We start from the raw sequence: 14,352 nt of genomic DNA on the forward strand, positions 1-14,352 counted from the left end.
GAGTGCCTGCCTTGTCCTATCCTTAGGAGGCAGCTTTGTACAGTCTACTGCATGTGCTTCTGTCAAATTTTGCCCAGTTCTAGTTAAGGAGTTATTGAATGGATTCAGTGGCATTTCTGCAGATAGGATCATTGCTATCCTGGTGTTATCCACTGTCTAATCTAGACAGAAATTAGAAAATACACATCGTTCCTTTGGTTAGACAGAACGTTTGTCCTTTGGACTGACGTGGTCACAGTGTCAGTGACACTGGGAGAATATTCTCCCAGGTCTTAACTATCTGTAGTCCCCAGATCCTGCAGGTAGACCTGACCCCCAGCACTCATAGGGCTTCAGGTTAAATCAAACAACTCCTTGTTCAGTGAGCGGATGTACTCCATCACTACATGCTAACATGTTAATACCTCTGATTAGAAGAAAGCTCCTTGTGTCTTGCAGCTCCGCTACACTTCCTGCTGTCTGTTTAATGTACTTTTTGCAGCAGATGGGTTAATCGGTGACTCATGAAATTAACTGCAGCGCCCATAGGATGCTGCCAGTGGTTCTTTCGTGTTTTATCAATTGTACTTTAGTTTTGTGAAGAGGTGGCGCTGCTGTAAGAAGTTTCTGGGTTTGGCTGGCTGGGGCCTTTGTGTGTGGAGCACGTTCTCCCCCTGCCTGTGCGGGTTCTATCTGTGTGCTCCCGTTCCCTTTCACAGGCAAAACCATGCAGGTTAAGCGGTATCGCTAAATTACTACAACAATGAAATAACACTGCAATTCCACATGTAAGTATTTTTATTTTAGCATCAAGCTCGTAGCACAGATATATTTAGCACATCTTGACCATCCAAAGAACAGCAAAAGAAAGAATTAGAACAGCAAAGTTTCTCCTTCAGTACATCCTGTAACTGCACCCTTTCACCCAGGGGAGGCTTTACATAACTTTCCTCTGGAGCCCATCGCTGGTAGATTCACAAAGGAAAGTTGAGGAGTGGGGGTGGGGGAATAGTCTTCCCTTACCTTCACAACAAAATGGTTCCAACACTCTTGTGATGACAAAACATTTGAACAAAGAAGGGAAGAGAGGAAAAAAAATTGGTCCGCAGGAAAAATACATCTTAAAAAAAAAAAAAAAATTTACTATTAAACTGCAAAATTTTATCGAGTCCACTGTATAAAAATAGCAATGATCCATGTCTACAAGGCTAAATTGTACTTAATCCAAAAGACAGCAAGCATTAAACTGCTTACAATGGTATAAACAGTGCTGGTTTAAATGTCTGACATCACAAAAAAGGACCTGTAACAGTCAGAGCAGAGCACCTAGGTCACCTGACAGCAGGTTAGAGACTAGTTCATGTAAGAGCAGAGATTGGTCCTCAGGAAATTGATGAAACCACTCCAAAAAGCCAGAATGGAAAAACTACAGCGAAACTTCACTACCAGTTCTTACACAAACTGGTCAAACCTGTGCACAGAGACCCTCAGATGATGATGCACTGTTACAGGTGTTCATGTAATCATCTTGGCTATTTTATTTTTTTTTCATGACCATGTTGTATTGCACTGCAGGACTGAAAGCAGGTTAGGACTTGTAAAATTCCAACTGCAACAATAGAAGGAGAAGCATTAGGAACACTAGTGAAATGAACAGCAGGTGGAGAGGACAGAACTCTCATGAAGCAATTAACGTAACCTGATTTCAGCTCTTGAAATAAGTTAACCTGACCCTTAAAATAGAAAAAGGAAAAAAAAAAAAAAAAACACTGCCCATCCAAACCACTTCAGGATGCGGCAGTATCAACTACAATTCAGCTGGTAAAACAAAAAAGGTGAAGCACACAGACCCATTGACAAAAAAAAAGAGGAAGAGACGGGGCTACACTACACTGTCAAGCAACACGGCACTAGCAGTTACATGCACCATAGTGTCACAGGATCCCCCCCCCCCCCCCGAGAACAAAAGAGCATTGATCCGTACACAAAGAAAAAAATACAAAACTGCAAGGGAGTCCAATTCACTGCAGAAAATGTCTGGGCACCAGAAATTTAATAAAATGGCAGTTTATGAAACGGTTAGATGTGGAATGATCTGGGATCACCCTGGCATGCTCAGACTGGCGGGCCTCTATTGTGCACTTACAGATTTCTGTATGGGGCGGAAAGAGACAGAGAGAGGATGGATATTATGTGGGAAAAAGAAAAATGCTTTGCTGGGCAAACTAAGCAGAAAGTGTCTGATTCATTATCCCTCCCCCACAATTCAGTGCGGTTGCAGCCAGGAGGGCTGGCCCTGCTCTTGTCATAATTCTGGGGCCAGCTGACGGTCTGACTGGGGTGAGGGGAGACCTGCTGGGAGCTGGACAATGGCTGGTCAGCAGAGGGCATTGTGAGCTTTGCATGTGTGTTTGCACATGAGGGAAGAGGGCGGTGTGCTCCCTTGGAGTGATACATTCAGCTCAACCTGAACCAGGCTTTTCTCTAGAGACATGTACATTCGAAAGATGAGGAAAGGGGGGGCCGAGCGCTTTACACGGTTTGTGCTACATTCAGTTTAACATTTTCCATGTGAATGTGAAGTGCTGAATATGACCGGGACCCAGAAGCTTCCTATACATACAGTGTGCTGTAAAAGAAAGCCTGGGTTGGATGCAACAAAGTGCAAATGTTGAATGTCTTAAATGATTCATATGGATACATATTTCAGACATACAACTTTAAAAGTATTTACGGAAACAAGAGCATTATGATTGTCGAGGTAGAGGGGCACGACTGAACTGAACGATACCCGTGTTGGGAGACTGAGAACCCAGCAAAGCAGTGAGTCTTATGCAACCAAGCTCCATATTGATCAATGAGCTACACCACATTTATCCAACACGGCAACGTTAAACAGCAAGTATGGCATTTGATGTTTAAGAAACTCAAACGTGTCCAGACAAATATAACAGAATGGAAAAAAAGCTTTCCACAATTTGTAAATTCAGTAAAAGAAATGTTTTGCTTTTATTTTCATACATGAGTAATTTTCTTCTTTTTTTTTTGAAAGTGCACTCCTTTATAATTCATCCCTACCAACTGTCTACATTGTAAAGCAAATTCTGGTTTGAATTTATAACATCAAAACGGATGAGTTGCGTGTAAGTTCATTATGAGGCAGACTGATCTGAGCATGTCAGGGCCCTGGCTTAGTGTGGGCGGAAGCCTTGTCTGTGTGGGATGAGGGGGGAGACCTGCAGGAAGGGGCCGTTAGACTGGGCATGGGTGGGAAGCCTCAAACGGAGCGCATTTAATTCCTCTACATGCACTTCAAGATCACAGCAAGAGTGAGCTAGGATATCGAAACAGAGAAAAGAGCTTTCATGCAAGAGGTTTAAGTCACAGATACAACAATGCAAACAACTCAAACTCGAGGTTAAACTGGGGCTGGTGCCAGGAGAATCTGGACAGCAGCAGACGGGGTGGAGGGAAGAGGACGAGGAGCATTCTACTGGCAGCCGGCTGCAGCGGGGCAACCCCAGGCAGCGGCCTTTTTTACGCCTCTTCTTCATCCTCAACCCTCAGCTCTTCTGATTCTGCTGGCAGTTCTTGGCATAGCTTGTGAAGACAAAATTGTAATCGTTGAATTGAGCCAACTGGCGGTCGAGACGCTTGTAGCCATCGAGTTTCTGGGCAGAAGAAAAGACACTGCGACATTTCGAGCTCTGCAAAAGGCAAATCAGAAGGGAAAGAAAAATTACCCAGAGACACCTTTAAAGCACACTTAAATAAGCGAGGCCGTGTTTTATACATGCCTGGTTGACAAACAGTGTAGTCACAAATTTTCCTGGCTTGAACACATCCACCACCTTCCTGACAAGTTCATCATACGACGTCTGGGAGAGGTTAGTTTCGAAGCTGACGTAGGAGAACTCTGGCTCTGGGGTGATATGGATGGTCCAGTAAGTTCCCTACAGAGAGCAACAAACAGAGCCCCATTACAGAAATGAAGAGAAGTGGCAGGGAAGGAACAGCAGAACAAGTAGAGGACACTCACATCCGTCTTCATTCCATTCATTGAATAGCCACAAGGGTTGAACATTGTGGCATCAATCACAGAACCTGGTATCAGGTCACGTATTCCACTCATCTGTATGGAGACAAACACAGGCTTGATCTAACTACTAGCCATACTCAACAAATGTTCCAGCTTAGATTTGTTGAGATCTGCTTACACGAGTGACATCACTTGCAGAAACACCATCTTTCATATAGAACTGGTCCATAATAGCTGGATCGAGGTCACTCATCAGAACTTCCAGCGTCTGATCCGCATACTTGTTCTCCCAGTACTCTGGTAAGTCCAGAGTAAACAGGTACCTGGTGGGGGACAGTGTGAAGGGTTGTGATGGTGAGACACGTGAGCCAAGGAATCCAAAATGACATGAAAGAAGGTTTCATTGGGGTTGATAAAGTACACGCCACAAACTCTACTAGCAAGGTCAGAACCGAACTCCTGCTAAGCACCAAATCCAGACGAGTAGACCAACAAAACTGCCTTAAGAAAAACATGGCCATTTCAGTACAAACACCACGACACAAGCGTCACATCAAGGCTCCCAGAGTTGTATACAGACTTTAGTTAGTCAGTTAGATTGACCATTGATCAATGAAGTGAGATAATTTTGCTCTGGCTCTGAAGCTAGTATATGGCATAGTACTTTAGTGTCGCAGAGACCATGTCATCTTACTAACACACCATCTGACAAAGCCCCCGCCTTTCTGACCTATAAATGTTGCTACAATGTCAGATACTCATATCAAACAATGCTAAATCGTCACATATTGAGGAAAATGCATTCGGAAGAAAACCTTGTTCTTTATTTAAAAATGGTTTTACCAGTCATGCCAAAGTGTGCTGGACTCACATGGATTGGCATCCTCCCTTCATGCACACAACACTATAACTGCCCCCTTCCCCTGCTTGGGTTCCAAATTGCTACTGCTGTGAACTGGTCGCGTCCCAGTAGAACACTGTGCAATAGCTACCAAAAAAATGTTTCCCAGCCTTTCAGAAGTCCCTCATAATGGTGACCAGTAACAGTGAATCAGGTGCAGTAGTAGGGTTACATGGAGTGGGGCAAAGGGGAGTGGTGAATTGCGTGGACCATTTCGTGAGAAGCAGAAAATACCAAGAGAGACGTCGATCAAGAGGCACAGCACCCTGAATTTAAGAATTCACTCGCGTGCACACCCACTACTACGACAAATACATTAAGCAGGAAAGGATGTGTCATCTTACCAGCAGTCAGAGTTCAAACGCCCCATACAATAGGCTGCGCCATCTGGACAAGGGGGAGAAGTAAAACTACATCAGATATGGAATTGCATATGAGAAGAGGTATCGGACAGTTCCATAATGAGAGAGGAATTCTAAGTGTGTTATATACTTGGGAAAATCTGGCTGAGAAAATCCACTTCCTCTTGGAAGTTTCGATGAGGGAACTCTTGATGGGTTGGCTTCATAAAATTCTTGCGGGAGTAGAAGAAATTCTGAAATACGAGAGACAAAGTAATACAGGGGTTCATCAGTGCTGCGATTGCAGCGTATCAGCTACATGAGAGTGAGGATATTTAGCAGCGTCCATGTCAAAATGTGAGTGCCTCTAACCTCAATGGCATCAAAACCACAGTACTCCCTGGCGAGTTCCAGCAGAGGCACCAGTGCTTGCAGTAAGAGGGTGGTTCCACATGTCTTCAAAATGAAACGTCTCTTGGAGACAAACATGCTACTCTCACTGTGAAAGAACAAAGGGAAGGGATTAGACATTTGCACTGCATCAGTGTCTTCTGCCATCAGATCACTAGACTTATTTACATCGCTGTTCTTTCCCAACACGCACCTTCTATCACAGCGCTATCCTAAACACACCCCAACTGTCATATGACCTTGTGTTTACCTGCCAGACTCCTGATTCTTGTTTGATAAAATTTTATTTAGTTCCTCCACTGATAATGTATAAATCAACTGCTGCGGTGGAGAAACAGGCTTGTCATTTGCAGCATGTTCCCCTCATATTCACTTAGACATGATTCATTGTAGGCACTGAAGATTATGTAGCCTGGATGTGCATTGCGCTGTCGCCTCTTCGCAGAAAGCCACTTCCAGGTGACCCCTGTCTAATCCTGCCTGCCTTCTAATCATAGAACAGGAGACATGCCGGCAGAATCCACCTCTCACCTGAGTATATAAGCTTCCTGCTTGTCGGTCTTTGTCACACTTATGATCAAACAGTGCACATTCTCCAAAAGTTTGTCCCACTCAAACCTAAGAAAAAACAAAACAAAAAGAAGGCAACATTTAGCATTTGAGCTGTCAATTTCCTTTAAATTTGGGAAAGAATCCCTGGCCCCAATACTAATGGCACCATCAATAAAAATTAGTCATTTAAATCAAGCAACACTGTTCATTTGTGAAGGTCACGTTTTCCAAATTAAAAAACTCTGCAGTTTAAACAAAATCAATCACTGAAAGAATGACAGGAACAACTTGCTTCACAGTAATGTAGAATAAAATTTGAATGCCAGATCATCATTCCAGGGAAACAGGTGAGCCTGACAGGCTGAAGCAGACAACGCACGCTTCTGGCAGGTGTGAACCACGAACTTGCTTACTAGTCAAGTGACACCTGTTTGATTTTCAAGGACATAAAATCCAGGGGACAAAAATTTGACATTAACATATCATTTTGCTTTTACACCAGTAGTGAGCTGCAGACCCATAGCACCCGCTGCGAGATGCAGGATATGGTCCAATGAGACAAAGTTATGCAAATGCAATGTTGTCATCAGATAGGAGAAAGAAACAATTACAGTTCGTTGGTGCTCTATGCTTGAACAAATTCCATGCCACTTGGATGATTTAAGAAATGAGGTCTTGCAGTTTATTCTCTCAGCTCTGAAGACATAGCGGTCAAATTACCACTGACGGCTGAGAAGGTGGTAGCTGCTTTAGTTAACAGCAAACAAAGATGCTGCGCAACAGTATAGATTTGAGTCAGCCACTGATAAGACCCATCACACACTGGGTACAAAAAAGTACCAAACATCAGTATCTGTACAGCAGGTTTGGCCATAATACCTTTTGAGAATATTCTATACAAATAAAACCTCAACATACAATACTAGTGTCTAAAGTTACAAGGGCATTATGTGACTACCACGCTGTTGGCTAAGGGTCTGCAGTTCAGGCACATGGTACGTGTCACCCCACTTGAATTTAAGTTCACCCTTTGACTGCTGTCTGACAGCTCAACCCATTAGGGGGCACACCACCACCACCTAGTGCTCCGGAGGTCAACAATGTTATGTATTTATTTATATATAGATTCTTCTTCTATAAACTATGACAACTGTAGCTCAATTAAATGGCCTGATGGAAACAAACACACACACACACATATATAAAAAACAACCCACAACCATAGTGACAGCACCCAGTCTCAAAGTTGACAAGCTAGTTTCCTGAAAACAGCCTACATACTGAGAGATTCAGGAAGTTGGTTGCTTACACACACACACACACACACACACTTCAGGAACCATTAAATGAGGGTGTCTCAATGGTTTACACAAAGCATCACTTGCAAGTAATGTATCATTTCAATAGAACACAGATGCCCTTAACATTTTGAAAACTGTTAAAAAAAAAAAAAGGACAAGAACCTGCGGAACCAGTGAGAATTCACCGAACTAACACCCTCAAAACAGATTCAGACTGCTCCTTTATCGTGAGCTGAAATCCACTAAACCAACCGTGATCAACTTTATCTTTACACATACCAGCCCCTACAGGTAGGAGATGTGCGGCCAGCATTAATTAGCCGCTGTACAAAACGACAGCAGACCCACATCAACATGCCGGCTTCAGATAGAAAACCTTACTGGAGACCTGGGTCAACTCCCGTTTCAGCGTGAAATGTACACCATGGGCTATTTCTGGTGGCTCAGCAGGATCAGATTGTCCTCAGAGAAAGAGTGGTCTCCGTACTAGAATGTTAAATACCACAATAGAGTTCATTCATGCATTCCCATGAGAAATGGACAAACCCTTAACCAAGATAATTCATTATGATGGTATTGATCAAAAATTCAGAAACAGATAAGGGGGGGGGCGATAACACGTAAATAAAATAAGAACTACAGACTAGGGCTACAAAATATCGAAAAAAGTTTCGAATTACAATTTTGGTGGATTGTGATAGGACTCATTTTAGTGGAATGGGGTTTTCGCATTTTATTATTCCCTAAATGGAACAAACTTTTTTTTTTTTAAAGTTCCCTTATGTCTGGAGAAAATTTGCGCTTCATTTACACTGACGTTGAACAAAAATGTTCTTGGCCATATTCCGATTTCAAAGATGTTTCAATGAGTTGCTCAGCACCTCAAGAGACCATCTTGTGATGGGACCACGTCAGTCAAGACACCATACAGACAGACATTCTTAAACATCAGCATTCCATACCAGTCGTGATGACCACACAAGTTCTGACAATACACACACACACATTTTTTTTGTGACATAAAACAAATTGGCAGGGGGTGCACACTGATCCCTTCTCTACTTCCCAAGTGCCCTTGACCAGACCACGGCCATTTTCAAGTGGAGCATCCATTTTGAATGCAACTACACAGCTGCAAACTTTCATGACTACGTCTTGCATGGTTGTGACATGGTTGTCATGGTATCCGTCCACAGAAAAAAAAAAAAAAAAAAGGCCACTCCAAACAACCTCTGATCCCACTACAGTAGGCATTAGACTTGATAACACACACACACACACACAGTGAAAACACAAGCTACTCTCGTCACAGCACATGGTTAGCTGCAGCACCATGAGAAGAAGGGTTTCTAGATACAATGACGGTCAGAAAACTTGTCTGGTCAAATTACTAGAGGCCATCTGTACATCAGGAAAGACAGGGTGAAGGGGTAATGTGAGCATGCTCAACATTTGTGAATCAAATGCCCTTGTGGACTTATTTGGAAGTTGGCTGACAGCCAGACAGCCTGATCCACTGACAGTGTCCCTCTGAGCTGTTAATCTGCCCTCTGGCTGTAAATTAATGCTGGTGCTCGTTCTCCCCACTGGCCTAAACCAACCACGGTGATCTGATCAATGACCAGAACACTCTTGCACAAAGGCAATGACCACTAAAAGAAAGTGTGCAGCAGCTTTGGAGGGACAAACCCTTAGAAGGACATCAGAATAATAGTTTAAAAAAAAAAACTTTTTTTTAAATGAAGAAGGAGAAGAGAAGGTGTTAAAGTGAAGGAGGGTGGTTTCCTAGCAGCTGTTGTAATCATAAGTCAGTCTTTGGAATACTTCCAGTTACTCTTCCTAACTGCATGTCTTGTCCCAACAAAATAGTAGTCATAGTAATCATAGCATGTTAAGATTGCTCAGTGTAGACCTCAGCAGTGTTATAAAAATGTCACATTTATATTAAGTATACTGCACACCAGTTCTTAGTGAATATATACACACATTTAAAATTAGTTTGAGTAATTCAACTGAAATGGTGTGATATTGTATGCTGTGGTGCAGCAGTATCTTTGGGGAGTGCAGGATATCCATGGGATATCACAGTTGCACAGTCATTCACCAGGAATGAATAGAGGTGTTTTCCATTTACACTAAGAGAGAAAAAAATAACGTGTCACATTTCTTGTCTGTTCAAATACTTGGCTAATAAAGCATTAGACAAGAAAATGGCCAAACTAAATAACCTCCATTTGAACTTTTTCTGTTAAGGCATAATGACAAACTTCTTAAAAAAAACAGGGCAAAAGATCAAGAGCGCGGTTAATCAGTCACATATTTCTCTGAATGCCAAAGCACTCAGGAGATGGTCATTTCTTTGAAAGACAAGCAAGGAAAACCATTCTGACCAATCAGAGGAACTGGGAGGGGAGTGGCTGCATGGCTGTAGACGTGACCGGAACAAGGAATGGTGGTCTACATGCGTTTCAATTAACTAGTTTTATTCCTATCAATAAAAAGTTACCATACTTCGCCTGTGCCTTGAGCACCCTCGTAACACGTCATGAGATCTCACCCCCTCTCTCCCGTGAGATGAGTCAGGGTCTCAGCTGATGTAGTTCTGACTAAAACTAATTTTATTTCATCTTTTTACAGTCTAATACGCAACGGAGACTCATATCTGCGATAATGGACAAACTGCCTCGGTGAACAGATACGTGATGGGTTATTTTAAGCGGCGGAGAGCCCCGCTCCATGAGTCGGCTACGGCGGCAGCACGAGGTGACGATGGGCCACCACATGCTTGGCATCTTCAGCGAGGCCCGTCGTTGTTGAGTGACGCAGGAAAAAAATAATCTTCCCTTACGCAGCAAAAAAAAAAAAAAAAAGTGCTATCGCCAAAGCCCGATCCACTGCCTTAAATAGTCTTCTGTATTCCGCTCGATGGTGTAATTTAATCAAACAAGGCGCAGACACAAACGCCAGGCCATTAAACGCGTGCGCGTTCGTAGTAAAGGTAATAAACCCGCGTGATGTTGGCATCAGAGTGAGGTCTTCACGTCAAACAAACCCACTCGTCTGTCGGCTAACCTGTTCAACGACGAAATTAATAAGCAATCTCTGAGTAGGTTCTAGCTAGTTATCTTTAAACTGTTGGAAAAAAAAAAAGATCCATCTTTAAAGTCTTTGTTCAATACATCAAAGAATAAGAATGGCTAATATCCTGTCTGATTACGGTTATCATCCGGCTAATGAGTGACTCAGCTCCCAAAATACAACCGGCAAGGGGGAAGGGGCCATTTTCAGGTAACTGTGTTGGCTAACTAGCTGCGTGAGCTCCGGTGTCAGGCTTGCTGGCTAACTATGAATGAACTATCGAGAAGAACTCCCTCTCTTGATTTTTACTACAAATGGTGAGACATATGAAGAATTCGGGCATGTGACTGGGGTTTAGGCTGAGGTTCCAAATGCTGCGGAGAAGTGACACGACACCTGATAGGTTTGACACCCCCCCCCCCAAAAAAAAAAAAAAAAATCACACAAACCTTGGGATGGTCCGGAGGTCTCCGGTTCCTTTGGTCTCATCCTGCCGAGAGAACCACACCTCCAGCAGTTTCTCGGTCCCCTCGAAGAAATGTGCACCGTTATCCTCCATCATGAGACAACAGACACCCAACAAAAATATTAAACGTCGCTTAAAACGTTTTCGGTTCAATTAATCCTTATTCGTTCAGTTATAATTTACTGAGGTACAGTCCTTTAAGCAATCCTGGTGTTGATTTTCTTGAGTTACCGTCTTCCCTTTTGCAGAGAATACTGTTAGCGAGTGCTAGCTAATATCGCCAGCCATACTGTGGATAGCGATAAATGGCGATGGCGCGGTGGCTTTATATGAAAACCGCAAAGACGTCATTGTCTTGGCCGACCAATCCAGTAGAGGGGCTGTAGATGATGGTACACTATTGGTCAAAGGACCTGTCAATCATGCCAATAGCAGGGTTTTCCTCACGTGACGTTACTTTTTTTACAGCACACAGTCGCTGTACTTTTACAATATTTTGATTTTACACATCGTGATCTCAATGTCAAAGAGAATACCATTCTGATTATTCCAACAGATTTCCCATTTTTTTTTATAAAGGAATTATTCGCTTGATGTAAATTTAACAGAAGTTGAAGACATTTTTCATTAAATTCTGAAGAAACCATAAAAGTATTTATGGTTTTTTCTGTTCTAGTGAATTACATACTTTGGATTTTTTCTGCCACATACACACTGCGTGGTTACAGTAGTTAAAAGAACTCCTAAAATGGAAGTAGAAGTAAACTGAATGTATTTCATTCATCAAGTCAAATGCATTTAATTGAAGTGGCGCACAAAATTGAGAGGTTCAGTCGTGCAGCTTAAATTCATGTTCATTTTTTAAAAATTAACTCAATTTTTTAGAAAAAAATAGAATGAAAAAATATATGTAAAGCCTTATATTTGGTATACAAGTTTTGAGAATGTCGCGACTAAAAATGTAGTGATCATTACATATTTCTAAAGCTGAACTTAATCATAAAATATGTACCTGAAGCTGTTAGCCATGTTTGTACAACATGTATTACCAACAACCAATGCCTGCATTTTTGAAGAACGTTCATGGGTACGCAAAGTGCAACAAACCGCAGCGAGAAACGCGGGTTGTAGTTTTTCACGTATCCGTTCACCAGCTTAACGAGCGACGGCGCCTCCTATGAGGAACTACTTTTCCCAGCTTGCCTTGTGCGCCAATTAGAAACGTCAACGAGCCAGTGAACATTAAGCGGAGCAGACCAAAATCCCAAACAAGGAAATGGTGGGGGAATAAACCGACCAGATTATTTAATTAATGCATGTAATAATTAATATTTTATTTTATTGTAAATTAATACGTATTTATGGGTTAAAATGGATTACGACTTCAAAACAAAGCTGGCTGCCGAGAGAGAGAGAGTAGAAGATCTGTTCGAATATGAAGGTTGCAAAGTGGGTCGAGGCACCTACGGGCACGTTTATAAAGCTAAGCGCAAAGACGGGTAAGATAACCGTAATGGTTACTGCTTTTATTGACTTAGAACTGATAGCGGGATGTATTTTCTGAACACACACTTCGGTCGTGTTTTGAACGGGGCGTTAGATTTGAACCTCCATGAAGCGATAGCCCGTGTCTCTCATGTTTTTGTTTTCATGTAACGCACTCACTCCCTCACCAACGGCCCCCCTCTTTCCTCCTCCTCCCGCTTCTCTTACCCACCCCCAATACAACAGACTAAAGCAGCGTTTCTGTTTATTTTTTGACAAGTGCCTTCATCAGGGCAGTTTGCTGTTAATGCATGTAAACGCACGGGAGGACACTGGTATCGTCATTTCGCGCGATAGGAGGATTTCAACGTCTTTCCGTGGCCAAGCTTCTCCCTCATTTTCAACACTGCACAGCCAAACTTTTTTTTTTCTTCCTCCAAGACTCACAGTCGAATGCGAGTGTTTTTCGTACTTCCTATTTACATCTTTAGTGTCAAGCATGTGACAGTTTAATGCTCGTGTGGCTTTCGTGTTTGTAAAAGCAACAGTAAGCTTGACCCACGGTGCGTGTTCCAACATCCCTGGGCTGTAGTATCAGTGTTTGCTGCTAAAATCAGCCATTTCCACGTTGTCAAGAACACTTGGTGTTGCAGTTTTTATTTAAGAGTTAATTGTTTCTTCCTATTATTTCATTTTTAGCCAACCCCCTCATTCATTGCTGGAGGAAGAACAGAAACGCTCAAGGAAAAGTAAAAATACCTCCATAAAATAGTATTCTCACAAAAGTAAAAGTCTGTATTAAAATACCACTCAAGTAGAGAACTATTTGACATTGAGTTTACTTAAGAATCAAAAGAAGAACCCATTCTACCTGATGATTGTGTGCTCCATTGCTTTGGAGCTTCAGTCCTTTAACCTTTGACCTCTTAAAGTCCTGTGTGTTGCAGTTGGTTTGGGGCATCTTCAAGTTGGTGGCTTTCCACGTGAGAATACATCACGTTTTCACCAGGTTTTGCTTTTTATGCAAAAACTTTCTCTTCAACATAAAAAGTAACTGATGGGTTTGGAAAAATGCAGTGGGGTAAGAAATACTATATTTCATTGGAAATAAAGTAAAGTAAATCTTCTTAAATGCAATGCTCATTAAGTACAAATAGCTTATCTTGCTCTGAAGTACAGTACTTGATTAAAAATATGAAGTTACTTTCCACCTTTGCCCGCATTGACAGAGACACTAACTCTAGATTAATCCTACCCAAATTTAATGAAAAAAACAGAATAAAATAAAAAAAATTAAGTTTAACCACAGTAGAATAGTGCTTTACAAAGAACATTATCATTCATATTGAATTATCTGAGAGTGCAAGAAGATTTTGGTAGGTCCCTCTTACCTGACAAATACTAAATAAAAATGATTTATGTATTTATGAATATTTACCTTCTCCTCTGCCTTTCCGATAATACATACTTTGCGTTGTTCCATTTCAATGTCCTTTAACTTTTAAATTCAATCTTCCTCTCCCACTGCTCACAAGTAAAACAATAACCAGGCACAAATTCTATCAAGATGGGAAGACTTGTTAAAGATTTTGTAAATATCAATTATCTAATAAGTAGCTGTGATGTCTTCTGGTGTTTTATAGACCAAACCACCAATGAATTCTACATTTAAATAGCAGGTCTAAGAGGATGCGCCCTCAGCCTTATTCATTGCTTTAGTGATTTTGATCTCTTGTGTCAGGTGTTAAAGAGTGCAGGTCCAGACTTGTTGCATAGCATGTCTTTTATCCAGAAGCTTA

The 14,352-nt window shown here is 41.9% G+C and overlaps 2 protein-coding genes across 2 annotated transcripts in view; one reads left to right on the forward strand and one right to left on the reverse strand.

Annotated features, from left to right (window-relative positions):
- Window positions 1-759: 759 nt before the first annotated feature.
- amd1 (adenosylmethionine decarboxylase 1) lies at window positions 760-11,381 on the reverse strand. The gene is made up of 9 exons (XM_086190077.1): window positions 11,052-11,381; window positions 6,203-6,289; window positions 5,633-5,759; window positions 5,412-5,514; window positions 5,264-5,306; window positions 4,197-4,341; window positions 4,019-4,111; window positions 3,777-3,932; window positions 760-3,686 (listed from the first exon to the last, which is right to left on the reverse strand). Exons 1-9 carry the CDS (start codon window positions 11,162-11,164, stop codon window positions 3,543-3,545), a joined length of 1,011 nt encoding a protein of 336 aa, XP_086046203.1. The 5' UTR covers window positions 11,165-11,381; the 3' UTR covers window positions 760-3,542.
- A 927-nt stretch (window positions 11,382-12,308) lies between these two features.
- Window positions 12,309-14,352, forward strand: part of cdk19 (cyclin dependent kinase 19) — a 65,592-nt gene continuing 63,548 nt past the window's right edge. Inside the window, exon 1 of the mRNA XM_086189695.1 lies at window positions 12,309-12,567. Coding sequence (XP_086045821.1) covers window positions 12,440-12,567 — 128 coding nt within the window. The 5' untranslated portion in view covers window positions 12,309-12,439. The remainder of the gene's footprint in view (window positions 12,568-14,352) is intronic.

The sequence above is a fragment of the Aulostomus chinensis genome, chromosome 20 (assembly GCF_037954235.1).
Source record: "Aulostomus chinensis isolate RoL2024-O1b breed Wild chromosome 20, RoL_Achi_v1.0, whole genome shotgun sequence".
Classification (NCBI taxonomy): Eukaryota; Metazoa; Chordata; class Actinopteri; order Syngnathiformes; family Aulostomidae; genus Aulostomus; species Aulostomus chinensis.

Bases quoted from the DNA above. Each gene is read 5' to 3' on its own strand.
- amd1 (XM_086190077.1), bottom strand. From the start codon at position 11,164: ATGATGGAGGATAACGGTGCACATTTCTTCGAGGGGACCGAGAAACTG. The intron at 5,760-6,202 runs GTGAGAGGTGGA...GTTCTTTCACAG, and splicing joins CAGGAAGCTTATATACTCAG to TGAGAGTAGCATGTTTGTCT. The intron at 3,687-3,776 runs GCATGTATAAAA...TGCCTTTTGCAG, and splicing joins CTACACTGTTTGTCAACCAG to AGCTCGAAATGTCGCAGTGT.